Source organism: Pituophis catenifer, unplaced genomic scaffold (assembly GCF_029215685.1).
Source record: "Pituophis catenifer annectens isolate HBS135680 unplaced genomic scaffold, rPitCat1.0.hap2 SCAF_12, whole genome shotgun sequence".
Classification (NCBI taxonomy): Eukaryota; Metazoa; Chordata; class Lepidosauria; order Squamata; family Colubridae; genus Pituophis; species Pituophis catenifer.
Genome location: NW_027256892.1, coordinates 27,194,313 through 27,220,308, shown reverse-complemented (window position 1 = coordinate 27,220,308; position 25,996 = coordinate 27,194,313). Strand labels below are relative to the sequence as shown.

At 49.4% G+C, this 25,996-nt stretch overlaps 2 protein-coding genes across 2 annotated transcripts in view; one reads left to right on the top strand and one right to left on the bottom strand.

Annotated features, from left to right (window-relative positions):
• LOC139323157 (transmembrane protease serine 13-like) overlaps positions 1 to 13,606 on the bottom strand; it is a 28,787-nt gene extending 15,181 nt beyond the window's left edge. The window contains exons 1-5 of the mRNA XM_070952395.1: positions 13,475 to 13,606; positions 13,299 to 13,386; positions 9,363 to 9,490; positions 8,240 to 8,411; positions 7,665 to 7,775 (exon numbers count right to left, since the gene is read on the bottom strand). Of these exons, the coding sequence (XP_070808496.1) occupies positions 7,665 to 7,775; positions 8,240 to 8,411; positions 9,363 to 9,490; positions 13,299 to 13,386; positions 13,475 to 13,606 (631 nt within the window). The remainder of the gene's footprint in view (positions 1 to 7,664; positions 7,776 to 8,239; positions 8,412 to 9,362; positions 9,491 to 13,298; positions 13,387 to 13,474) is intronic.
• Positions 13,607 to 22,453: 8,847 nt separating this feature from the next.
• On the top strand, positions 22,454 to 25,702 carry IL10RA (interleukin 10 receptor subunit alpha). The gene is made up of 7 exons (XM_070952518.1): positions 22,454 to 22,526; positions 22,663 to 22,789; positions 22,900 to 23,075; positions 23,282 to 23,445; positions 23,633 to 23,783; positions 24,350 to 24,471; positions 25,064 to 25,702. The coding sequence occupies exons 1-7, from the start codon at positions 22,454 to 22,456 to the stop codon at positions 25,700 to 25,702; spliced, it is 1,452 nt and encodes a 483-aa protein (XP_070808619.1).
• The last annotated feature ends 294 nt before the right edge of the window (positions 25,703 to 25,996 follow it).

Sequence of the window (25,996 nt, the reverse complement as noted above, 5' to 3'; positions counted from 1 at the left end):
GAGTGAGGGTCGTCTACAAGATCGTGTCCATTCAGCTTGTATTTTGTGTTCTGGTTCTTTTTGCCAATGTGTAAGACAGAGCATTTGTTGGTTGAGATTTGGAATTGCCAATTGTTTGACCATTCTGACACAAAGTCAAGGTCTTTTTGAAGGGTAGCAGCATTATCGGTGGTGTTAGATAGTTTTACATCATCGGCGAAGAGAACGCAGTTGCTTATAATATGATCACAAAGGTCATTTATGTAAAGTATAAAGAGTGTGGGTCCTAGAACGTTGCCTTGGGGACACCATTGTTAACAGGTGCAGGATTTGATAGGGCACTCCCTATTTTGACCATTTTTGTCTGTTTGACAGGAATGTAGCTATCCAATTATGTAGGGGTCCAGAGATGCCATAGGATTTTAGTTTTAGAAGTAGTTTGTCATGCACTACTGAATCAAAGGCTTTACAGAAGTCTATGTAAATTGCGTCTATTGCTTTGCCCTGATCGAGTTTTGTAGTCCATATATTTTTGCAGTGTAGAAGTTGTAGATTACAGGATAAAATTTTTCTGAAACCAAATTGTTTATTAGAGAGTAGGTTGTTTGTTTCTAAGTGGAGGTTAATGGATTGGTTAACGATTGATTCCATTACTTTGCAGGTGACGCAGCATAAAGAGATTGTTCTGTAATTTTCAACTAGGCTGGGGTCTCCCTTTTTGAAGATAGGGAATCAGTGGTAGGTTTCTACCGGTTCGCACTGTTTCGGGTGAACCGGTAGTGGTAATTTGGCCTGGGTCACCGAACCGTTAGCGATTGCTGGCTGGCCACGCCCCCGAACCGGTAGCCTGGTCACCGTACGCTTGCCTGACTGTTGGGAAGTGGCTCTCAAAGAGGTAGTGGCTGGGAGGTTTCTCACAGTCACATCAAAAAAGAAAAAGCAGCTGCGGGCAGCTGGCTGAAGGCTGCTGAAAGCTACCGGAGTCGCCGAAAAAGCCGCTGCCATCGCATCCCATTGCCTGCTTCATCAGTCCGAGCGTGATGCAGAAGGCAATGGGATGGGCATGCGTGGCCAGCGCAAAGAACAGGGCGGTGATGGCAGAGGCTTTTTCAGTGACCTCTGGTAGTTTGCGGAGGCTTTTTCTTTTTCAATGCAACTGTGAGACGCCTCCCAGCCGACGCCTCTTTGAGAGCCACTTCCTGGCAGTGGTGGCTGGCTGGAGGCCACTGAAAACTACCAGAGGTCATCTTGTCTTCCAGACTCTGGACCAGCTGCCATGGGAGGAAGGTAAGCAGCCCGAAGAAAGAGGCAGTGGTGGAGGAGGAAGCAGGACTAGGGCCGGGGCCGCTGAAGGAGAGGAAACGGGGTGACGCATGTGACTGACAAAGGGTGGGCGGGGTGGCATGCAGGAGAAGGCCTTTGATGTCCCGGTGCCTAGAGGCCATGTGGATCTGGATGGGGAGTAACAGGCTTCGATTCAACCCTTCCAAGAGCGAGTGGCTGTGGCTTCCGGCGTCCCGATATAGCCAGCTGGTGCCATCGCTGGCTATTGGGGGTGAGTTATTGGCCCCCATGGACAGGGTTCGCAACTTGGGCGTCCTCCTGGATGCACGGCTGTCTTTAGAAGAGCATATGACAGCCGTGGCCAGGGAGGCTTTTTATCAGGTCCGCCTGATTCGCCAGTTGCATCCCTTTCTGGATCGGGACTCCTTACGCACAATCACTCAGGCACTCATCACTTCCGGCCTGGACTACTGCAATGCTCTCTACATGGGGCTCCCCTTGAGGAGCACCCGGAGGCTCCAACTGGTGCAGAATGCGGCCGCGCGGGGGATTATGGGAGCGAGGGGGCGCTCCCATGTGACCCCTCTCCTGCATGAGCTGCATTGTCTTCCAGTGGTCTTCCGGGTGTGCTTCAAGGTGTTGGTTACCACCTTTAAAGTGCTCCATGGCTAGGACCTGGCTATTTGCGGGACCGCCTTCTGCCGCCGATAGCCTCTCACCGACCAGTAAGCTCCCACAGAGAGGGACTCCTCAGGGTGCCATCAGCCAGGCAATGTCGGCTGGCGACCCCCAGTGGGAGGGCCTTCTCTGTGGCAGCTCCTGCCCTCTGGAACGATTTGCCCCCGGAGATACGAAGGATATCGGATCTCCGGGTCTTTCACTGTGCCCTGAAAACTTTTCTTTTCCATCAAGCAGGGCTGGCGTGAACCCCCTCCCCGTTTTTTAGTCTTTTTTTAGTTTTTTAGTTTTTAAATTGTCATTGGGTTTTAATTGAATTGTTTTAAATTTGGGCCAGTTATGTAATTCTTTTAATAATTTTAAATTTTGTATTGGTATGTGTTTTAGTTCTGGCTGTGCACTGCCCTGAGTCCACTAGGAGAAGGGCGGTATACAAATTGAATAAAAATAAAATAAAATAAAATAAATGATAGATTAGGTCAGGCCTGGGCAGAAAATAAGTAGATACGTAGAAATTCAAAAAAAATTCCTACTTTTTTCTGTGGGCGTGGCTAGGTGGGGTGGTCATGTGATTGAGTGAGTGTGGCTGTGAGTGATGTCAAGTTGGCCACACCACTCAGTCACATGACCACCAAGCCATGCCCACCAAGCAAGCCACGCCTACAGAACTAGTAGGAAAAAATTTCAAAACCCAGCACTGATACGGATGACCGTGGCTATTGACCATAGGTTGGCTAGGGAGCTGGTCCTGAAAGATTTTTCAAAGATTATGCTTAGGGGTTCAACTGTAGCAGTGGAAAGCTTTTTTAAGAAGTATGCACATAGTCCATCAGGTCTGATAGATAGAGATGGTTTTAGGCTGCGTAGTGCCTTTTCAATGTTATCTTCTGTGAAATGTATTTGTGTTAGATCGTTGTAATTATTTGTGGTATGACTAGGGAATGTTGGGCATGAGCCATTACTGTTTACAAATCTGAGCCAAATAATGTGTTAAAGAGGTTGGCTTTAACTGCTTCATCATTACATTCTTTACCAATAGGTCCTTTTAGGGATGGGATGGATCTTGAGTCTTTAAGTTTGTTGTTTACAAAATTATAGAAGGCATGGTTAGATTTCTTGCGCAGAAGGTTTTCTTGTTTGATATAATAATTGATGCATTCAGTCTTTATTCGGTGGCATATATTTTTGTAGCGGCTTTTAAAGTTGGCTTCGTAGCCAGTTTTGGTTTTTTGCCAGAGAGATTTTTTTTTTGATTGGAGCTTCCTTATTGATATGGGTAATTTGTTTTTTCTGGTTTTGGTGATGATTAGTGGTATGTATCGTTTAATAACTCTTTTGACTTGGGGCAAGAAAATGTTATAATGGTCTTCGGCAGAGTTACAGCCAGAGAATAGAATTTGCCAATCAAGAGATGAGAGGTCGGTGTCTATGAGATCATAGTTGGCTTTTCTGAAGTTGTAATTGGGTATTCCATCATTATGATGATTTTTGTAAGGGCGTATATTGAGACAAAAGTCAATCATGCTGTGGTCACTTATTTGTAGTCCATAAATTGAGTTTAAACTGTTGCAGAAGATGAGATCGAGGCAGTGGTTGAGTCTAGTGTTGTTAGTTACTAATTAATCTAGTCCCAGATTAGTAACAGCATTGTATAGGGTTGCATGGATGGGTTCAGTTGTATATTCGTTTAGGGTCCAAGTAATAAGAGATAGATTGAGGTAACAAAGAAAAATAAGAGGGTATGGACAGAAGGCTGCCCACATTAGTAGTGAAGTTAACTTGTTTGCATGTGCGATGTCGTAATCAGGGGCTCTATAACATAGCAGGAAGCGAAGTGTGGTATTTTTTTTTTAAATTTGATTTATATGCCGCTCTTCTCCGGAGACTCAGGGTGGCTAACAATGCGTTAAGCAATAGCCTTCATACTTTTGTATATTTATACAAAGTCAGTTTATTGCCCCCACAAACTGGGTCCTCAATTTAAGGACAGTTCACAGCCGATGATTTCAGGAAGAGTGAGTTCATGTGTAACTTTAATATTTTTTAGGTTTAGTGAAAGGACATAGAAGTCCGTTCTCTGTTGCAGCAAACTTGCTAAGACAGGGGTCACCAACCTTTTGGATGTCAAGGACCAGTAAATTCATAATTTTAAATCCTGCGGACCACTAATATGAATCCAGCATGCCGTTTGATGAAGCGCTTGGACTCCCAGTGACGGGATGGGGTCCTTCAGGCACTCTCTCTCTCCCCCCTCTCTCTTTGTCTGTCTCGCTCATCTCTCTCTCTCTCTCTCTCTCTCCCCTCCCTCGTCTGTCTGTCTGTCTCATCTTTCTTTCTCTTTCTCTCATTCTGATTCTCCGGCACTCTCTGGATCTCGTGGGCACTTCTTCAGCCTTTATTGGTGCTGAACGCATGACCTGCTCTCTCTCCCCCCCATTGCTAAATTTAACTGAACTGCAAGAGCAGTGGGCAGGCCATGGAGGCGCTAACATCAGCGGACAGAGAGAAACAGACAGACCGGGCCAGTGTCTCGGGGCTGAGAGGAAGTCGCATGTCTCCCTGAGAGACAGAGCTGAGTGGAGCACCAACAAGGGCTGGAAGAAATGACTGCAAGACCCAGCAACAGATGAAGCTTCGCTCCCGGTCTGAAACATGGAGTGAATTTCCATCCCCTGCCCTTCCCTTCTCAGGCCAGGTGAGGAGTGACTGAGAGGGTGAGGGGCGGGGACAGCCAATGGTGGGTTCAGTCGACAGGAAGCCACAGCAGGGGGAAGAAAGAGCCGTGGGTTGCTGACACCCATTGCTTTGGCCTGCCTGCCCCCACATCCACCCCCTGTTTGTACCATTACCTCGTTCCGGCTGGTGAGGGCTGTGCTACTCCTTGCACCTCCTGCAAAGTTGCAAGTTGCACGTAGCTCCCTCTACCAGGGAGATTTCCAGCCCCACCATGATCTGCCTGGCTGGTCCCATATTCCAGAGCTGTAGTCACAGGACTAGCCATTGGTCATCCTGGAGCAGCTCCGGTGCGCTGTGGACCACCAAAATTTTCTCGGTTGGTGACCTCTGTGCTAAAAGGATAACTGCTTCTCTTTCTCACCTCCTTCCCCTTTCTCCCCCCTTCTGTGTCTCTAAGAAGGGCACAAAAAGCGGTTCACGTTGCAGCTGCTTGTGCAAATGACACAAGGGGCTGAGAAACAGAAATCAGTTGTGCTGCTGCCCCATGCTTTTGGGGCATCATCAAAATCTGAATAGCATTTGCCAGGGATCAGATGCTGGTTTTCAAAATGATCTAAGTCCAATCCTAGGCACATTCACAAAATATCTCACACCCCAAGGAACAGAAGGAGCCAGACATCTGGCACAGAGGGGGTCACAGCATTAGTTGTCATTTCCAAAGCACATAATGAATCATTTCAATTTATTTTGCATTGGCCAGTTCTGGACACTATACTTCTGAGCAGCTTTGGAAAAGGGCAGTGAAATTCTCTGGAAATAGTATACTTGGATTTCAGTAAAGCATTTGACAAAGTAGACCATAACCTACGTCATGATACACTAGAAAAATGTGGGATAGACAGCATCACCACCAGATGAATTTGCAACTAGCTGACAAACCATATTCAACATGTGGTCCTTAATAGTAATATATCTACATGGAGGGAAGTAAGCAGTGGGGTACCCCAAGGTTCTGCTGTAGGCCCAGGGTTAGGGTTAGGGTTAGGCTCTTCAATATCTTCATAAATGACTTAGATGAGGAATAGAAGGGGGATTCATCAAATTTACTTATTTATTTAAATTTATATACCGCCCTATTCCTGAGGGACTCAGGCGGTGAACAGCAAACGATAAAAATACATGTAATACAAACGTTAATAAAAAACCAATTAAAATATACTAAACACTCTAAAATTTGCAGATGACACAAAGCTGGCAGGAATAGCCAACATCCCAGATGATGGGCTCAGGATCCAAATGGATCCTGACCAGTGGTGGGTTTCTACTGGTTCACCCTGGTTCGGGTGAACCAGTAGTGGCAGTGGCGAGAGGCTCCGCCCACCTGCCCAGACGTCATCATGGAAGCTCTGCGCATGCGCAGAAGGTTCTCTGCATACACAGAAGCACCGCAAGCGAGCGAAGCAAGCACACACACACGCACTCACAGTCCCAAACCGGTAGCAAAGGGAAGTAGAACTCATTAATGATCCTGACAGACTTGAACACTGGGCCCTATCAAACAAAATGGAATGTAATGTAAAGAAAAGTAATGTTTTACACTTAGGCATGAAAAACCAAATAAATAAATACAAATTAGGTGAAACCTGGCTATCCCATTTCAGACAAGTGACTGTCCAGTCTCTTCTTAAAAGCCTCCAGTGATGGAGCACCCACAACTTCTGAAGGCAATCCATTCCACTGGTTAATCATTCCCATTATTAGGAAATTTCTTCTTAGTTCTGGGTTGCTCTCCTTGATTAGTTTCCATCCATTGTATGAATGGAGGAAGAGGAGGAGAAGGAGAGTCCTGGCATTCAACTGCTTTCCTTCAATCTCCTTCTCTTCCTGTATATGGATTCCAAAATCAACAATAAAGAACGGAAAAGAAATGTTTCTGGCATGTCCTATGAGCAATATGGGTTCCCAGCAAACTTCCATGGAGTAGGAATAACAATGAAACCAGGTCTTAACCTGGTTTTCTCCTTGAGGCTCTACAGAGGCTCACCACTTGGAAATGTGGGGCACATATTTACACCAACTCACATGCATTTCTCTGTATCAGAGTAGGCTCTTTCCTTTTTCAGAAATTACTGCCGGTGTCCCTACAGGAGGACAATTTGTGAATGTCTGAGAAGGAGAAAAAGCTGGACCTCTCCCTGCTCAAAAAGTCTCTGCCCAGTGTTTGACTCACAAAAAGAGGGTAGCCCTCCTCCTTCACAGCATAAGGAAGAGATTTAAGGGTATGGGATGTTGCCTACCATGGAGACAGAGCAGCTTTTGAACAAACATGGGAGGAGGGAGAGGATGATGCCTTCCTATGAGGCAGCGACATTCTTGCAAAAAGACAAAGTAATCCTGGGGGTGAGATTGACCCTCCCTCCCAGGGACTCAGCCGTGTTTCCTGTCCTGCAACAGGCAAGAGAAAAGTGAGGGGGGGTCTGCAGTTGTCCCTCCCCCCTGTCAGAGCAGGGAGTACTTGGTCTGAGGCAGAGCATTGCAGTTCCACAAAGGAAGAGCCACTGCCCATGGCCACTCATCCCCAGGTTGCAAATATTACTCCTTCCTTCATGGAACCTGATCTCACCAGAAATGGAAACTCTGCTGATAATTCCTTTGCTCACCAAAGAGACTTGGCTCTTTGGACTGAGCCTCCCCTCAGATATCAGCAAAGAACTTCTGGGTAGGTGGAAAGAACCAGGAAGTCATTCCTGCACACCATAAGTTGCAAGCAAACAAAATAAGAGGGCAGGACAAGAAGTAACAAGTGGAAGATCATTACAGTTCCAATCTAGAACTAAGGAGAAATTTCCTGACAATGAGAACAATTAACCAGTGGAACAGCTTCCCTCCTGGAGTTGTGGGTGCTCCATCACTGGAGGTTTTAAAGAAGAAATTGGACTGCCATTTGTCTAGAATGTTATAGGGTCCCCTGCCATGGGCAGGGAATTGGACTCCAAGGTCTCTTCCAACCCTGTTATTCTAATCTAAGAGAAAAGGGAAGAACTCACAGAGCAGGATGAGGGCAATCAGCAGCACAATGAGGACGAGAAGGCAGACGATGAGGGCCACCCTCTTCGGGCCCATTCCCCAGAATACCTTGGCAGCGGGGCTGGAGGAAGCTGTGGGTGGGGAAAGGAAGAGAGTTGTGGGACAAGCTGAGGTCTCTACATAGGAAAAGTCAAAGACTGAGGGGTGGGAGCAGCAAGAGGTTTCTCTTCTGGGAATCGCCAGCAGGCTGGAACTGAGGGAGATGGGAAGCAGGCAAGAGTTGGGCTTAACTACAGGCTGAATTCAGTTTTCCTCCATCCTTCCCCTTCATATCCAGAGGCCTGGATTGCTGAAGCTGCCATCTTGCACAACAGAGCAGAGAGACTAGAGGCTTGGGAGCTATAAGGAAGAGCCAGCCTCTTGTTTCCCAGATGTTTGCTTCTGTCTCTTTCAGCCCACCCCCCCAGTGCTACCTTTCCCAGTCCCCTACTTAGGGGTCTTCCCTATTGCAAGAGGTTGGACTAGACCACCACCTCCATCATTATATGCAAAAAAAACCCCAACTCCTCGTTAGGAGGTTCCTGCAGATTCTTACCACTTGGACTTGCACCAGCTATGCAGGGCGGAGAGCTTGGTCTGGTTTCTGTAGCATAAGGTCTGAGGGTGGCACCTTGAATGGTCTCACCTGATGGGGCTACTTGAGAGACAGCAGGTGTGAAGGCATAGAGGACAGGGCTCAGGACCTCCTGATAAGGCAGTGGACTTTCCTGTGGGCAAAGAAGACCAAAGTTGGAAAAGAGGTCCAAGGATCAAAGTCTGGATGCATCCGAAGAGGAGTGGTGGTCCTAAGCCCCCTCTTTTCCCCCCAGCAAATTCTACCAGAGTCATCACAAGCCAAGAGAATACCCTTCCTGAGCTGCTTCCGGACTGACCTCTTTGCCAAGGAACTGGGTGTGCTCCTTTGTAGAAGCTCAGTTTCCAGCTGCCTACCTGAATTAGGACACTGGCGCTATCCTTGCCAGAAGCTGTGTTCCCCATAGGCTAGGCTAGGCAAGGCTAGGCTGGGCAGGACAGGGCAGGTCTCTTCCTTCTGGCTGTTTCTGCTCTGAAAGGGCTGAGCCCTGACCTCCTTAGTAGAAGCAACATGCAGTGTGTGTGTTGTGCTTACGGAAGCTGCCCCAGCAGGGGAGTCTCCCTCCAGGAATCTCCTTACCAACCAGTCCAGGTCCCTGGTTGGACACCTGCCTGGACCCTAGCCATCCAAAGGGACTCAGTGCTGGGCAGTGTGGCGCTCAGCTCCCAGTCATCCTGCCTTGGTTGCTTGCAAAGTAACAACTACCTCCTGCCTCCCCCCCCCCGCCCAAATGCTGCTGGGCCCTGAGGTCACTTCTGAGGATCAGATTCCCAGCTTCTGATTCACTTGCAACCTTATTAGTAGTAGTAAATTCATTTGTTGCCCATCTTGTGGTTTCAGGAAATTCTGAGCAGCTTGTAGTATGATAATATATACAAATATCAAAGTTATAAATATAAGAACATATTAAAATTACAAAAAAATAAAACAAACTAAAAAACATGGATTTGGAGCAAGAGGTGGGGTGCCTTCTCTGTTAGCCCACCAACTATCTCCAGCCAACCGCTTCTTCTTCAGGACTCAATGTCAACCAGCATAGCCAAGTTTTAAGGCCTTTCCTGAAGGCTAAAAGAAAGGATCTTACTTCTTGTGGCAAGATGTTCCAAAGGGCAGGAGCCATGGTAGAAAATCTGGATCCCAGCAGCTGAAATTCCTTGGCTGATGGGATCTGCAGTAGGCCTCTCCTGCCAGCAGGTTGGGGTGAGCCAATCCCTTTGGGGAAAGACGGTTCCACAGATATCTGAGACACCTCGTCTAAATGGCTTTAAGGTAGTAATCAACATTTTGCATTGCACCCAGAAGCAGATCGGCAGCCAGCACAGCTCACATTATGTGTGCTATCCTTGGGGACTCCAAAACTGTCCATGCCGCTGCATTCTAGACCAATTGTAGCTTCCGAATACTCTTCAACAGTAGCCCCATGTGGAGCGCATTGCAATAATCCGAGCAGGAGATGACCAGGGCATGAGTGGCTGAGCACAGGGACTCACAATCCAGAAAGGGGCACAATTGGCACACCACACAAAGTTTGTGAAGGCTCTCCTAGCCATGATTGCCACCTGCTCTTTGAGCAGAGTCTACTCTAGGAGGACCCTCAAATTGCACAGCAGGTCTGCTCCCCATCCAGAACTAAAGATGATATGTCTCTGGATCCTGAGGCTCTACCTACACGCAGCCACTCCCTCTTACCAGGATTCCCTTGAAGCCTGTTGCACCCCATCCAGGCCCCCACTGCTTCCAGGCACTGCAAAAGGACAGCCAGGGCATCACTTGGGTCACCAGGGATGAAATCCCTCGTACCCAGCGGTTTTATACAGATCAGGTGTATTTGATCTACAGCCTGCAGGCTGCATGCAGCCTTGGACAGCTAGTCAGGCTGCCCTTTTTTTTTTAACAGACCCCTCGCCCTCGCCCTCTACCCTCAAAACTCCTCTACCCTCAAAACGACACTGTAGAGCACTGCACACCAAGACAACTAGATACAAGAACAGTTTTTTCCTGAACGCCATCACTCTGCTAAATGGATAATTCCCTCAACACTGTCAAACTATTCACATTAGGCTGCATTACTATTGCTATTGGTCTTCTCATCGTTCCTGTCACCCATCTCCTCCCACTTGTGACTGCATGACTGTCACTGGGTGTTGTGCCCTGTGATTCTTGACGAGTGTATCTTGCCTTTTTATGTACACTGAATGTCAGCACTTCAAGCTGCATTTACTCTAGTGCTGACATAAGAAGAAGAAGCGGAGGCATCTGGAAAGGGACGTTTGACTTTTCACCTACTTATTTTCCCTGGAGATAATATCCCCTAGGAGATGGGATGGGAGGGGGGAAATTCCTTTGAGCTGGAGTAGATTAGGGGTAGAATGACTTGGAAGATGGCCAATGAGTGCAGGGGAGTGGGGGATGGAAAGGGAGGGTTTGGGGCCTGGAAGTCAGTGTTGGCTTCGATGGAGCCGGGTTTAGAATGTCGTGCTTAATAAATAGGAGTTTTTCTTCAAAGACTTTGTTTGAAATACAATTTATTTGAGACGACCTCGAAACTTGACACTGAGAGCTTATGCACCAAAGACAAATTCCTTGTGTGTCCAATCACACGGCCAATAAAGAATTCTATCTATCTATCTATCTTCTATTTATATGCTGCCCAAGACAATTCTTCAATGCAACCCAGACAAGCCAAAAGATTGGACACGTCTGATGTATATATTAAAAGGGAGCAGAGAGAGTAGTGAGCCCAAAGGAATGGCTAAGCCCCCCTATTAAGGCTGATTGGAACTGGCCACAGAAAGAGGAACTGAACCACTGCAACACTACACTTCCCAGTCCCAAATCCCACGGCCGATCCAAAAAGATACCATGGTTGATGGTACTGCCAAAAGGTCAAGGAGAGCAAGGATGGACGCCTTACCACTATCTCACTCTCACCAGAGATCAGCAACAAGTGCGATCAGTGCTCTTCTGTCCCATGATGGGGCTTGAAACCTCACTGACAGGGATCAGAAAATCTATTCTCCCCCCCCCCACAATTTCCCTTCTGCTATGGTTCTTTTGTGGCTGGGAGATGGACAGGTGGATGCGGCAAGGAGGACATTGGACTATCCCGGAGATGCTGCCGTGAACCAGTTGGGAGCCCCAGACCCCTGAACCCCCCTCTCACACCAGGGCCAAACAGGAGTCTGGAACCCTCCAGGTAGGCATGTTGGCAGAGGCTGGACAATGCAGACTTTGGCCATGCCCATTTCTTCCCATCAGAAGCTCAGGTATTGAGAGACCTGATGTCCCAGAGTCCTCTGGCAAATGCGCCCACCTCAGTCAAGTGCCTCCCTTCCAAGTTTGCTAGATACTCCACTTGCCAGAGATGCAGCCTGCACCAGCCTCCCTGAAGCCATGGACAAAGACCAGCTGCTCAGCTAAACACCCTTGAGCTCTGCTTCCTGGCCCCAGACTGCTCTTTCCCAAAGGGGTGAAATCCAGCAGGTCCAACAGCTGCTGGCCAGATGGAGAGAAGATCAAAAAATTGGTATTTTGCAGCAGGATGAGAATTTGATAAAGCAAATAAGAGATAAAGGTCAAATGCACATAAAAAGGTTGTACAATGCATTACTGGAAATAGACTCAGAAACAGATTTAGTCAAGGATTGTATGATAAAATGGGCACAAAATGTAGGTGAACCAATAATGATGGAAACATGGGAAAAGATATGGGTTAGAAATGTAAGATTTACACAAGCACAAAATCTAAGGGAGAATTTTTACAAAATGTTTTATAGATGGCATTTAGATCCAAAAAAACTAGCTTGTATGTATCCAAATTTACAACCCAAGTATTGGCGATGTGAGTGTGAAGATGCTACATGTTTTCATGTATGGTGGACATGTAAAAAGATTAAGGCTTTTTGGATAAAAATATGGTGGATTATTCAAAATATTTTGAAGAAAAAAAATTAAATTTACACCACAGTTTTTTCTGTTGGGAATAGTTACGGATTGTACTGTAATAGAGACTAAGCTGGTTTTGAACTTAATAATGGCTGCCAGGTTACTGGTGGCACAGTACTGGAAGAAGGAAGATCCACCTACTATTGAGGAATGGACATTAAAAGTTGTGCATTTGGCAGAAATGGCAAAAATTTCATCATACCTTAAAGACCATTCAAATGAGAGATATATATCGGAATGGAGAAAATGGATTGATTATATACAGAAGAAGTATCCGAATAAGAAGATTCATATAGCTTATGAATGAAATAATATTAAGTAGTTTATGTTTGTTTTTCTGAGTTATAAGGAGTTAAGGACCTAGGGAGAATATGAAATGTAATAATTCGTTAGCACATATTAGTTTTTGATTTGTGAATGCTATACCCTGTGCTCGTTCTGGGAAGTCTAGGGAGGGGGGGTGGGGGAGGGAGGGGAAGGGAGGGTGGGAAGGGGAGGGTGGGGTTGAGGGGGGAAGGGTGGGGGGGTGAAAATGTTTGTATTTTTCATAAAACTTTTCAATAAAAAAAAAAGATCTTTTTGGATCCTAAGCTTGTCTCCTGGGGTGTTGGCTACTCCTGCCAGATTATACCTGCCAGTTTAGATACATGAAAATGAAAGGGGTTTCAAGTGCTCTTAAGAAGTTTATCTCAAGGAAAGAAGCAGCCATCACAGAATCACAGAATAGAAAGACTGCCTACAATCTGTTCTCACCCCTTACCCACCCACCCCACCCCCAATGCTGGTGAGAGCACTGGGCAGGGAAGAGGCTCGGGAGGATTTGCTCAAGGAGACCTGCCTTGATGCTGCCCAGCACTGAGGATGCAGGATTTATGGAGAAGGTGCCCCCCCCCTGAGCAGCCGCAAAGGATAGAAAGCCATCCAGTCCTAGGACTGCTGGAGACCCCAGCCCATTCCTTCTTCCTCTCTGGGGCTCATTTCTACCAATTCCAGGAAGATGTCTACTGACGACATCCCATCACTCCAGTGATCAGCAGGTTCTTCCCTCCCTCCCTCCCTTCCTGAGCTGACTTACCAGGTGCGGGGGCTGTTCCATGGCCTCTTCCCACCAGCAGCCCTGTTGGATCACTGCAACCTTTCAAGGTCCATGGCCCTCTGCCTTCCTTCAATCATACATATGAGCTTCAGAGGTTTGCCAGCATCCAACCCACAATGTAGCTCTGGGACAACTGCACTGAGTGGGAAGCTTACCTGTCTTACCTGCCTGGCACCCTCCCTGCTAGCTGTGTGTGGCAACCTCCAGAGCCAGGCAGGGAAGAAACTGGCCTGACCTGAAAGATTACTCTGCACAGCCCAGCCTTCCTGCCAGGTTTCTGAGAGCATCTGGCTTCAGGTCTCCCAATGGGGATCTACACAAGAGAAATTGGTTTTTCTTCCTGGCTGGTCAATGGACCCTCACACAGGAGTCTTGCCAAATGCTCCTCCATTCTGAAGCTCCCTGGCCATGGCCCTGAGCTGGTCTCCCCAGGCAAGGAGGCAGTATCAGGGCAGCCACACCCAAGGAAGGACATCCAAAGGGAGTACCTGACCCAGGAGAACAGGAAGGATGAGAAGGAAAAAACAGCCCATTCTACTTCCCACCAGATTGCATGCCACTAAAAGAGGTAGGCAGGAGAGCGTTTCTGGAATCCGGGACTGGTGGAAGAGGCTTGGGAGGCCACCTCCAAAGGCATCTTGTCAGGGTAATGGTGATTTAATAGCTGACCAGCTGCTCTAATGTTGTAATACTGTAACGCTGTAACGATGATGCAGTGGTAGCAATGAGTCAGCAGGGTTATTTGACTGTTATCGCTTTAAGAGGCTGTAATATAAGAGAGGCCCTGTGAGGGCATACCTCTCTCTCTGTGTGTGTGCTTCCATGCTGTATTTGATGATCGATTGCCTGACTTTGCCTAGTACCTGTATGTATATATTCCTTGTAGATAAACCACTATTTGGAAGACAAACCTCTGTTTACTGTATTTTGCTCCTGGGTTGTCTCAAAATAGTCACACTGTGTGCACTCTGACACATCTGATCACCATCTACCCTTTTATCACATATTTCTAGCAAAAGTGAGTCTGCTATTTCCTGAAGAAGCCTTTCCCAGATTGCTTTTGCTGTTCAGATTCTCTTTTGCTGCTGTTTCTTGTCAATTAAACCCATCATTTCTTGCCTTGGTTTTTTGAATAAATCTACCCAATCTTCTACATAACAATCTTTCGGATTCTTGGAGGTAACAATAATGTATCTCATAATCTTTTCTTCTACAGGTTAAAGATTCCCTACTTCTCCAACTCTTCTTCTCCAAAGACCTGTGGTTGGAAAAACAACAGTTGGCTGCAGTTCATGGGGAGAAGTTCAGGTTGGATCAAATTGTGAACGTCCACTAAGAGGGATTGTCAGAGCTTGTTGCAAAAAACAAATCCAGAAGCACACACAGATAAACTGATGCAGCAGGATTCATTAACTTCTTTATATTCACAATAATACATGAAGTAAATTTACAATACCAACAGCAAATTTAGTTTCATTTCAGCCTAGATCAGCAGACAAGTTCACACACACTGGTTTCAGTTTCATTTCTCTGCACAGAATCAGAAGCTGCAGACTAAGACACGCCCTGGCTCCAGTCTGTCTCAGCTCCCAATTGGCTGACTTAGTTGCTATGCCTATTCATTGGCTGACCTTGTTACCATGTCTTCCCAGTCATGAATATTCTGACAGGGATGCAGTCATCAAGGAGGCACATGCAATCCTAGGCAGCATCAATGTAAGTTTGCTATCAAAAATCAAAAGCAGCTATTCCTCCTTTCCACTCCTCGTTAGTCAGACTGCAGCGAGAATATAACATCGAATTATGGATGCCACATTTTAGGAAAGACAACTGGAATATGTCCAGAGGACAGCAACTGAGGTGATTAGAGACCTAGAAGGAAAAACTTTTCATTTTTCATAACTTCCTCACCCTTCATCAAAATAATAATAATAATAATAATAATAATAATAATAATAATAATAATAATAATAATAATAATAATAATAATAATAATTTTATTTCTATACCGCCCTTCTCCTGAAGGACTCAGGGCGGTGTACAGCCTATTAAAAACACAAAAGTATACAAACATCAATTAAAAAATAATTAAAATTATCAAATAATTTCGGCCCAAATTAAAACCCAAAAATTTAAAACACCCAATTTAAAATCATTTACATTGATAGCCCGGCCTGGCGGAACAGCAGAGCCTTGAGGGCACAGTGAAATACACGGAGGTCAGAGATCTTGTGCAATTCCGGGGGCAGTTCATTCCACAGGGCAGGAGCTCCCACAGAGAAGGCCCTCCCCCTGGATGTCGCCAGCCGACATACCTTGGCCGATGGTACCCTGAGGAGCCCCTCTCTGTGGGAGCGGACTGGCCGGTGGGAGGCTACTGGTGGCAGAAGTCGGTCTCGAAATGCCCAAGCAGTTTATGAAAAACATGAAGCAAATTTAAATAGGCACATTACAAACAAGTAAAAGCTGCTGCAAACAGGACAGTCTCCAAGGGCAGCACGAGGACAAAACATCCCACCACAATGGAAGAAACCAGGCCAAATGAAAGGGTCTGAGGTTGCCTGGAAGCCAAATAACCTTAAGGCAGTTTCAGGGGACTCTTCTGCAGCTGGAGGGCTTTCGCCCATGGGCCACTCATGCCTCTTGTCAGAAAGCTGGGGGGGGAGGCAGTTTAAGATCTCCCTATCGCAATGCCAGGGGGAGGAGAGGGAGGGAAAAGCCCAAACAAGTGAATCTAGGGGGTTACAGAACTTATCCCTATGACTCAAAGAATGGACTTCACTCTCTGAATGAGTCCAGGGTCATCGAACTGGCAGGAGTCAGGTGGATTCCTGGGCAAGTCTGCTGATGGAGAACACTCATTTCTTCTCCCCACATCAGCAAATTGCCAAGGAACTGAAGTGTCATTGAGGAAGCAGGAAGACCCACTCCTTCTGTTGGCTGGGATTGGGAAGCTCTGAGGAGGTAGAAACCATGAAGATATGGAGATCTGTTGGAAGAAATATCCATCTGGGTTCAGTTCCAAGTGAGGAAAAGGACACTGGAAACATGGAGACTGCTTGGAAAGATAATTTGATGGTGGACAGGATCACATGGTTTGAGTTCCTGAACAGAAAAGGGGCGAGATGCTGAGTGTGCCTTGGTTTTATGCCTTCTCTGTGCTTTGAACTTCCTGGGGCACAGGAAGAGTATCCTGATTGGTTGTCAGACTTCCAGGGGGTGGGGGTTTTAGCTAGCTTTGCTGGCTGATGTAATCTTCCCAGATGTCATGTGGGGAATTTCTGTTGCTGTTTGGGTCCTATTGTGTTGCAGATGATGGTCCATTGACAAAGGTGGGGGGAATGAGTGAGCTTGGCTGAGGCCTTAATGGCCCATTGACAAAGGTGAGGGGAGGCAGAAAGCTGCTTTGTCTTTAAAACATATTTCTCCATTTCTTATCCAGGGAAACATAATATTCTGCCCCTTTCAATATTTCCTAAAATATTTCATTCTTCTAGGAGAGGGGAGGGTGCTAACTTCCTACAGATCCAAACCCTTGGATTGCCTTTGAAGTTGGAACCACAGTCTAAAATCAGGAGGAGTCTGGTAGCAATAGACAAACCAGTGATATTCGGCTACCGAAAGTAACCCGGTTCTCCTCCTACTGGCTCCAGTTAGTATAAACTGGTGCTTCTCATTCCAAAGCCTCACATGCACAGATCTGCATTGAACAGCCTGAAGAACGGAGACCTCTCCAACTCCCGCCCCTCTTTCACCAACTCTGAAAAAGCAGACATGATCCTGAGGCCTTTAAGGAACTGAAAATGAAACTGCTACTGGAGGAGGGGGCGGAAACAAATCCGTGTCCACTGTCCAGATGTGGTGACTATTTCTCAGGGGGGAACCGCTCAAGTGGAACATGAACAAAATTGGGAAGTGGGTTAAACAAATTTCTCAGAGCAGAACGATTACAACATTTGGGGTTTTTCTGTTTCTGTTTCTTTCTTAAAAGGGAAACAGGAGATACATTTATTAAATCATTCTCACTCCCAAGAAAATTGTGGCGGATTTTAATCTCTTTCTTATAATACCAGAATTTAGTGAGGTTGAATGGTGAGAAATTCAGGGAAGATTAAGGAAATTGTTTTTGCATCCAGCACAATTAAACTAAGGAATGTACACTTCCTAAAGGTCATCGGTCACCAACAGGAGCAGCGAGGGAGGGGAATAAACCAATGCACTAAAGGGGGGGACGGACTTCAGTGACCACTATTTGTTTCATTGGATTAATTGGAAGAAACTAAACAAGGACAGTCCAGGTTAGTACTCAAATGGGAGACCACCAGAGAATCCCTGGACCAAAAAGCTCCACTCGTTCTCCAGGTGGCGCAGATCCTCAGGGCCCTGGCCTCCGTCTGATGTTATGCAATGCCAGGTCTGTAGTAAATAAAGCCCCCCTCATTTGTGATCTTGTTCAGGAGGGGGGAGTGGACCTGGCAGGTATTACGGAAACCTGGTTGGGCCAAGGGGGGGTCCCTCTCGTTGAAATGTGCCCACCAGGTTTCCACGCATTCCATCAGCCGAGGTTGCAGGGTAGGGGCGGGGGGGGTAGCGGTTATTATTAACGAAGGTCTGAGACCGAGGGAGGCCACTGTTCCTCAGACGGCCGACTGTGAATCCCTCCTTGTGAAATGGGGTCACGTGGTTCAGATGGGTTTGCTGATCACGTACCTGGCTCCCTGCCATGTGGCAGCAGCCCTGCCCGAGCTACTCAGCGTCATCGCCGCAGTGGTGGTTGAGACCCCTAGGCTTATGGTCATGGGGGATTTCAATTTGCCGTCCGTCGGTGAGGCATCTGAGGTGGCTCGGGAGTTCATGGCTTCCATGACAGCCATGGACCTGACCCAGTTAATTCATGGCCCTACCCACATGGGGGGAAACACGCTGGATCTGGTTTTTGTCTCTGGACAGTGGTTGAGTAATCTTGAGATAGGGGATATAGTTGCCGAGCCCTTGTCATGGTCAGATCACTCTCTCCTTCGTCTTGACCTCCGAACCGCTGCACCCCGCTACAGGGAGGCGGAGCCGGTAAGATGGTTCCGCCCCAGGTGCCTGATGGAACCTGATAGGTTTCAGATGGAGCTTGGGCCATTTCCTGAGGCTCTGGCACATGCCTCGGCTGGAGACCTAGTGGACGCCTGGGATAGGGCGGCCGCTGGAGCTCTGGACCGGGTCGTGCCTTTGCGGCCTCTGACCCGGCACCGATCTCATTTGGCTCCTTGGTTTACTGAGGAGCTAAGGGAGTTGAAGCGCCGGAAAAGACGCCTAGAGAGTAGTTGGAGGGCCAGTCTTTCAGAATCGGACCGGACACTGGTAAGATCTCATATTAGGAATTACCTAGTGGCGATAAAAGCAGCGAAATGTAGCTATTTTGCTGCTCTTATTGCGTCATCAGATAACCGCCCGGCTGCCCTGTTTAGTGTGACCCGCTCCCTGCTCCACCAGGAAGCGCGGGAGGACCCCTTGGAGGGTAGAGCCGAGGATTTTGTTCAGTATCTGCATGACAAAATCACTCAGATCCGGGAAGATTTGGACTCCAACTGGGTAGTCTCAGGGGGAGGGACTGGGGCAGGTCTTGAGAACGTTATCTGGGATGAGTTTGATCCTGTGACCCCTGAGGACATGGACAGGATTCTGGGTAGACTGAATGTGACCACTTGTTTATTGGACCCGTGCCCCTCCTGGTTAGTGCTGGCTTCCCGGGAGGTGACGCGAGGCTGGCTCCAGGGGATTATAAATGCTTCGTTGGGTGAGGGTGACTTCCCCGCCACCTTGAAAGAGGCGGTGGTGAGGCCTCTCCTCAAGAAGCCTTCCCTGGACCCAGCAGTGTTGGCTAATTATCGTCCGGTCTCCAACCTTCGTTTTGTGGCGAAGGTTGTTGAGAGTGTGGTTGCGTGACAGCTCCCCCAGTACCTGGATGAAGCGACGTATCTGGATCCGTTCCAGTCGGGCTTCAGGCCTGGGTACAGCACGGAAACGGCATTGGTCGCGTTGGTTGATGATCTCTGGAGGGCTCGGGACAGGGGCTGCTCCTCTGTCCTGGTCCTATTAGATCTCTCAACGGCTTTTGATACCATCGACCATGGTATCATGCTGCACCGGCTGGAAGAGTTAGGGGTGGGGGGCACTGTTCTACGGTGATTCTCCTCCTTTCTCTCTGACCGGTTGCAGTCTGTGTTGGCAGGGGGGCAGAGGTCATCTCCGAGGCCCCTCGTATGTGGTGTGCCACAGGGGTCGGTCCTCTCGCCCCTTCTGTTCAACATTTATGTGAAGCCGCTGGGCGAGATCATCCGTGGTTTCGGGGTGAAATTCCATCAGTACGCTGATGACACCCAGCTGTACATCTCCACCCCGGACCACCCCAACGATGCCCTTGAAGTGATGTCCCGGTGTCTGGAGGCCGTGCGGATCTGGATGGGGAGGAACAGGCTCAGGCTCAACCCATCCAAGACTGAGTGGCTGTGGTTTCCAACATCCCGATATAGTCAGTTGACGCCATCGCTGACTATTGGGGGCGAATCGCTGGCCCCCACGGAGAGGGCTCGCAACTTGGGTGTCCTCCTGGATTCACGGCTGTCTTTAGAAGAGCACTTGACGGCCGTGACCAGGAGGATTTTTCATCAGGTTCACCTGATCCGCCAGTTGCATCCCTTTCTGGATCGGGACTCCCTACACAAAGTCACTCATGCCCTCGTCACCTCCTGGCTGGACTATTGTAATGCTCTCTACATGGGGCTCCCCTTGAGGAGCACGCGGAGGCTCCAACTGGCGCAGAGTGCAGCCGCGCGGGTGGTTATGGGAGCAACATGGCGCTCCCGTATAACACCTGTCCTGCGCAAGCTGCACTGGCTCCCGGTGGTCTTCCGTGTGTGCTTCAAGGTTTTGGTTACCACCTTTAAAGCGCTCCATGGCTTAGGACCTGGTTATTTATGGGACCGCCTACTACCACAAATAGCCTCCCACCGGCCGGTACGCTCTCATAAAGAGGGTCTCCTCTGGGTGCCATCAGCCAAGCAGTGTCGACTGGCGGCCCCCAGGGGGAGGGCCTTCTCTGTGGGGGCACCCACTATCTGGAACGAGCTCCCCCCGGAGATACGGAGGATCCCGGATCTGCGCACCTTCCGCCGTGCTCTTAAGACCCTTTTATTCCAGCAAGCCAGCCTGGCCTAATTTTTCTCCCCTTTCTTTTAAATTTTAAATTGAAATTTTAATTTGTTTTAAATTTATTGGGATTTTAATTGTCGTGGGCCAATATTATTTAATTTGGTTTTAAATTGTTTTTAACTTTTGTATTTCTGTATTTTATCTTGTGCCTGTTCACCACCCTGAGTCCTTCGGGAGTAGGGCGGTATACAAATTTAATAAAACATAAACATAAAAGTCAGGCTGAGAAGCGAGGAAACATCCCAAAAGGAGGCAGTGGCAAACCCCTTCTGCACAATTGTCAAGAACACCAGACAAACATGCTGTGCTGACCAGAGATTAGCCTGACACAGGGCAGTCGGTTGGGAGGGTATCAGAAAAGGCATTCCAAAGCTCCAGCTGGAAAGAGGCTGGACATTGAGTCTCCCCCTGTGGCTGCAGATGCCTTCCTCCCTCCCTCCCTCCCTCCCTCCCTCCCTCCTTCCTCCTCCTCCTCCTCAACTGCCCAGCACATGTGGAAGCTTCTGGGCCAGGAGAACCATGGCACTTGTCCAGTGAAAGGTGGCCAGGTGGAGCTGGCCTCCCGCCAGGGACACAGCCTTTTCCTGCAAGAGGGCCATGGAAGAAGTCTGAGCCTGCTCCACTGAAGCTTAGATGGCCACCGAGCACTACTTGGCCATTGTGATGAGCCCAGAAAGGGCCAGAGGCTCTGAGGGAGGGGTTTTCCCTGCTGCTTCCTTGGGGCGCTTTTCAGGGGGCCAAGGAGGCCAGTACCAGGTTCACAGCAGCCTTGCTCCCCCTTGGTGAAAGGATCTCAGCTTTGGCTTTGGCTTTGGCTTCAACGTGGGCCTTGCGATGCAGGCTTATCCAAAGGAGAGGCTGCTTTCAAGCCCTCCCCTGCACACCGGAAAGTCCAGCTTGGAAAAACCAGCCAGTCAGAGGTGTCTGACCCCAGGGAGATGAAAACGAAATGAGCTGCATCTATTCTAAAGCCCTTCCTGATGTCACTCTCTTTATAACCCCCCCCTCCCTCACCCTCCCAAAAGGGTTAGTTTTACAAAATGAGAAGGATGGAATTTTAAGTTGAACAACTCCTAAATCCTGCTTCCTGCTAATCTATTCTGGAGGATGGGAGGATGGGAAAAGCGGTTTCCCTGGACGCACTTTTATTCAGTCTCGTGTTCCAGCACCTGCCTGCATCTTTTGACCGCAGAAACAGCCCCAAATGAGGGTAGTGGGGTGGCAAATTGCCCAAGTGGTGGAAATCAGAAATGACCTCAGAGTGGAGAATCCAACAGTTCCTCCAAAAGACTTTGGGAGGTGGCAGTTCCCACAGGGAGGACAACCCAAGACTGAGCCATCGAAAGTCAGGATGGGAGCTTGGAAACCGAACATCTCTCTAACGTTCCTTCTTCCTCCTCTTTTCCCCACGACAGCAACCATGTGAGGTGGGTGGGCTGAGAAGGAGGGACTGGCTGAGGTCACCCAGCTGACTTTCATGCTAAAGCAAGACTAGAACTCACAGGCACCCGGTTACTATCTTGGTGCCTTAACCACTAGACCAAACCGGCTCTCCATCTCCCTCCAGTTAAGACAGGGGCCGTCCAATGTGGAGGAAGGATCGCAGTTCAGAAGCAGAAGATGAGCAGCGGGGAGGGGGGGTCGCGGCAGGGTGGGCAAGCAGGCAGCCAAGAGCTGGGCAGGCCGGGGAAGAGCTTCCGATAGCTCTCTTGACACCTTCTGTCGCTCCTTCCCCAGCGCACAACTGGTCCTCGTCGCGCTCCTTCTCCGGCAAAAGCGGCGGGTCCGGCGGCAGAGAGAGGCGCGGGCGGGGCTTTCCCCAAAAGGGGAAGCAGCGGGGAAATGCCCAGAGGAAGTGAAAGCCGAGCCAGCTGCTCCAGCGCACGCCAGCAAACGCTCTTCGTTCAGTCGCCGTCCGGCAAACGCCTAGGATGGCCGAGGTGGTGGTGTCCGCGCTGCTGCTGCTGCTGCTGCTGCTCGCCGCGTCCTGTCTTCCGAGCCACGGTGAGTGAAGAGCCAACCGCGGCGGCTTGCAAGCGGCCTGCCCGCGGGAGGCGAGCGGGAGAGAGAGGGAGGGTCGGGCGCGGGGCCCGGGATGCCGAGGGCCTGCTAACCGCCCGGACGCTGCTTGTGTCCTCAGGAGGAGAGCGGGTTCTCGCCGCGCCCACGGCGGTCCACTTCCAGGCCCGTGTCTTCCATCACCTGCTTCGCTGGAAAGCGGGCCCTAAAGCGGGCGCCGGGGTCCTGTACGAGGTGCAGTATCGGCGGTAAGGGCAGGGCAAGGCGGGAGAGAGAGAGAGGCCAGGCGGGTCGGGTGGGGTCCTTGCCTTTCTTCCGTGTCATAACCGTCTTCGGCTTCACTTCCCGCCGCCCGCAGGCTCGGCAACGACAGCTGGAGAGCCGCCGCCAATTGTACCCGGATCGCGCTCCTCTCCTGTGACCTCACCTGCGAAACTCAGCAGCCCGCGGTTCATTACTTGGCCCGGGTGCGCGCCATAGCCGGGAACAGCTCCTCCGCCTGGAGACTGACGCGCCGATTTACGCCTAGCGAAGGTAGCGCAAGAGGCTGAAGAGCCAGCCTCTCCTTCGGGGACCAGGCACGGCCCAAGAGCCGCCAGCTTTTCCTGGTGGGGCGAAGGAGCCATGCCGGCCCCAGGAGGCGAACCTAGGAGGGGGGAGCTGTTCAGGGCGACTCCCTGGGGAGGCAGCTTCCTCCAGCTTTACCCTCACCTCACCTTACCTCACCTCCTTCTCCCCAGCAACTCTGTGGCTCTCCAAGGTGACCCTCTCCAGGAGTGGCAACCAGCTCCATGTCTCGCTGCAGCTTCCCACCAGCTGCTGGGCCAACCTCACTTATGAAGGCAGCTATGAGGCATGGGGGGAATATCTTGCCCGAGTCCAAAGAGTATCCAACAATCAGGAGGTGAGCCTCAGTCCATCACCAGTGACTAGGTGAGCCGTGGGACTGACTGGGGGAGTTGGAATGGCAGCTACTGAAGCACCAACAGAAGCCCCTCAGGAGCCCAAGGGTGCCATGGGCTGGGACAACAAGTGGCCTGAGCTTGGTAGGGAGGAAGGCCTGATGAGGTTCTGCCCATTCTCCTCCACAGCTCCTGCAGGTCTACAGCAGCCTGGAATTTGACCTGCCCCCATTGCTGTGGGGGGAGCAGTACTGCATCAGTGTACAGCCTCGTGTGGCCTCCAGGCCAAACGCTGCTAACTGGACAGAGGAGCAGTGTGTCTCAATACCCACCCTAGAAGGTGAGCACCAGCCTTCTCTGTACCTCTGGCTCACTCCCTGTAGCCAAGGAAGTCAGAGCCTGTGGCAAAGCCCCCCCTCCTCTCCCTCTCCCCCTCCCTCCCGCTCTCTCTTTCTCTCTCTCTCACACACACACAGAGAGAGAGAGAGTGAAGCTTATCTTGGAGACAGCCCTCTGCTGGCCCATCTAAGTTATTGGTCTTACTACTTTCTTTAAAAGTCTGGAGGCCCCTGAGCAGCTTTGAGATAAAATTTGGTTTTGGTATTTCTAGACTAGAAACGGGTCAAGTGGGGAGAAGGCTCTATTGGTCTCAGCCCAAGACTAACAGGGGGAGTGGCCTTTATTTAGCTCCCCAGCATTAGGATCTTCCTAGTTCTTTTACTGTCTTAAATAAGGCAACCATTCTTGGTGTCTGTGTTTTTTTCTGAATCAAACTGTTGGCTTGTTTCCAACACAACTGCTGGTACTTTTGGTGGCCAGAGTGAGAGGGCACAGTTTGCCCAGCACTGTCTGTCTTGGATGAATGGCCCACCCTGATCAATCACATGTGGGGACATTCCTTTGCAGAGTACTCTCTCCTTACCCCGAGTTTGGCCCTCCTGACTCTTCTAAGTCTTGGGATTCTGGGTTCAGGGCTGGGCTTGGCCTCTGCCTGCAAGAAGAAGCCCACAAGGATGCCTTCAGTCCTGGTAAGACCCCCTCCCCAAAATAACCACTGCTTCCCAAACCCAGATGGCCCTCAGAGAAGCAAATAGGAAAGTTCTCTGATGTTGGCCAAATCCCAGTCCCTCAAAAACTCTCAAAGAAGGAATTGTGTCCACTGTCCAAAGGGTGGGAGCCCCTGTTTCCAGGGTATTTTGCACTCTCCAACAATGACTTAGTCAAACTGCCAACTTTCTTTAAACTTACAAGCCGTTTGTCGAAAAAACTGTCCTCACCTGAAGCCAAGAAAGGATGATCAATCCACAGCTACAAGGGACGGATCTGAACCTCCATAGTCCAGGCCAGATGGCTCCAAGGTCTCTCTAAGGTCCCTTCCAGCTCTATTCAGATTGATTGATTGATTAATTGATTGATTGAGCCATTGTCCATGCTGATTTTTCTTTCCCTTGGAAAGGGTTGTTGTCTGCCTGAAGAACTGGGGGGTGGGGGAGAATCTTCTTTCTGGGAAGAATCTCATGAATTGGGTGAGATTCCTGGAAGAGCTGGAGTGACCACTAGTTGGGGCTGCCTGGAGACTCTGCCAGCTGACTCTCCCCCCTCTTTTCTTTTGCATACCAGAAATCACCCCTTGGGCACAGCTTCTGCTGGGGACTGATGGAGAAAAGCGATATCCGCATCCTACACATGGAGACCGAGTCCATCCAGCAACTGTTCTTCCTGGGTCCACAGGATCACGCACACCTGGAAAGGAGAGGGAGCTGTTGCACTGGAGTGGTGCTTCCAGAGAAGAACTGCCAGCACGAAGAGGGCAGAGGGCTGGAGGAAGGCAGTGGATGCAGTGCAGACAGTGGCATTTGCCTGGAGGAAACCTCTGGCAGCTTGGACAATCTGCATTTCACCCTGGACATTGGTCAAGAGACTGACATGCAGAAAGATGCAGGAAGCTTTGGAGTAAAAGAGCAGCTGTTCCCAGGTGAGGGATCACCACCCAAGGATGTGACTCAGGCCCATTTTTCTGGGTACAAGCAACAGTCAGGGGCTCCTTTGAATCCTGAGGATTGCCCGTGGCCTCCCTCCAGCATGGATGGGGAGGTGCTTCCCCACCCCAGTCTGACTACTGGCTATTTGAAGCAGACCTTCCTCGGAGCCCCCCCTGGCTTGCAGGGGGTTGCTCTCCCAAAGGACTTTCTTCATCGTGTGGATCAGGAGAAAGAGCAGTTCCCACGCAGCATGTCCTTGGATGTCTTTGGACCATAGCAATTGCCCTGTGAGTCAGCTCAGAGGTTGGGCTTCTCTGGACAAGAGCCTCCATTGCCACTTCCCCTCCAGCGACAGCTGAGCCAGGATCCCATCCCCAGAGCTTTCCTTCTCAGTGCTGGATGTAAGAGGTCTGCCTCCTTCCTGGGATCCACAAAGGCAGAACCCTGCAGAGAACTAAGAATCTGTCTTAGAACTTGAGAAGGGAAGAGGGATCCCAGATGCAAAACTCCTGATTGCTTCATTGCATTTTCTCTTCTTTTCATTGGATGTAGCTCAAACATTGAAAATGGC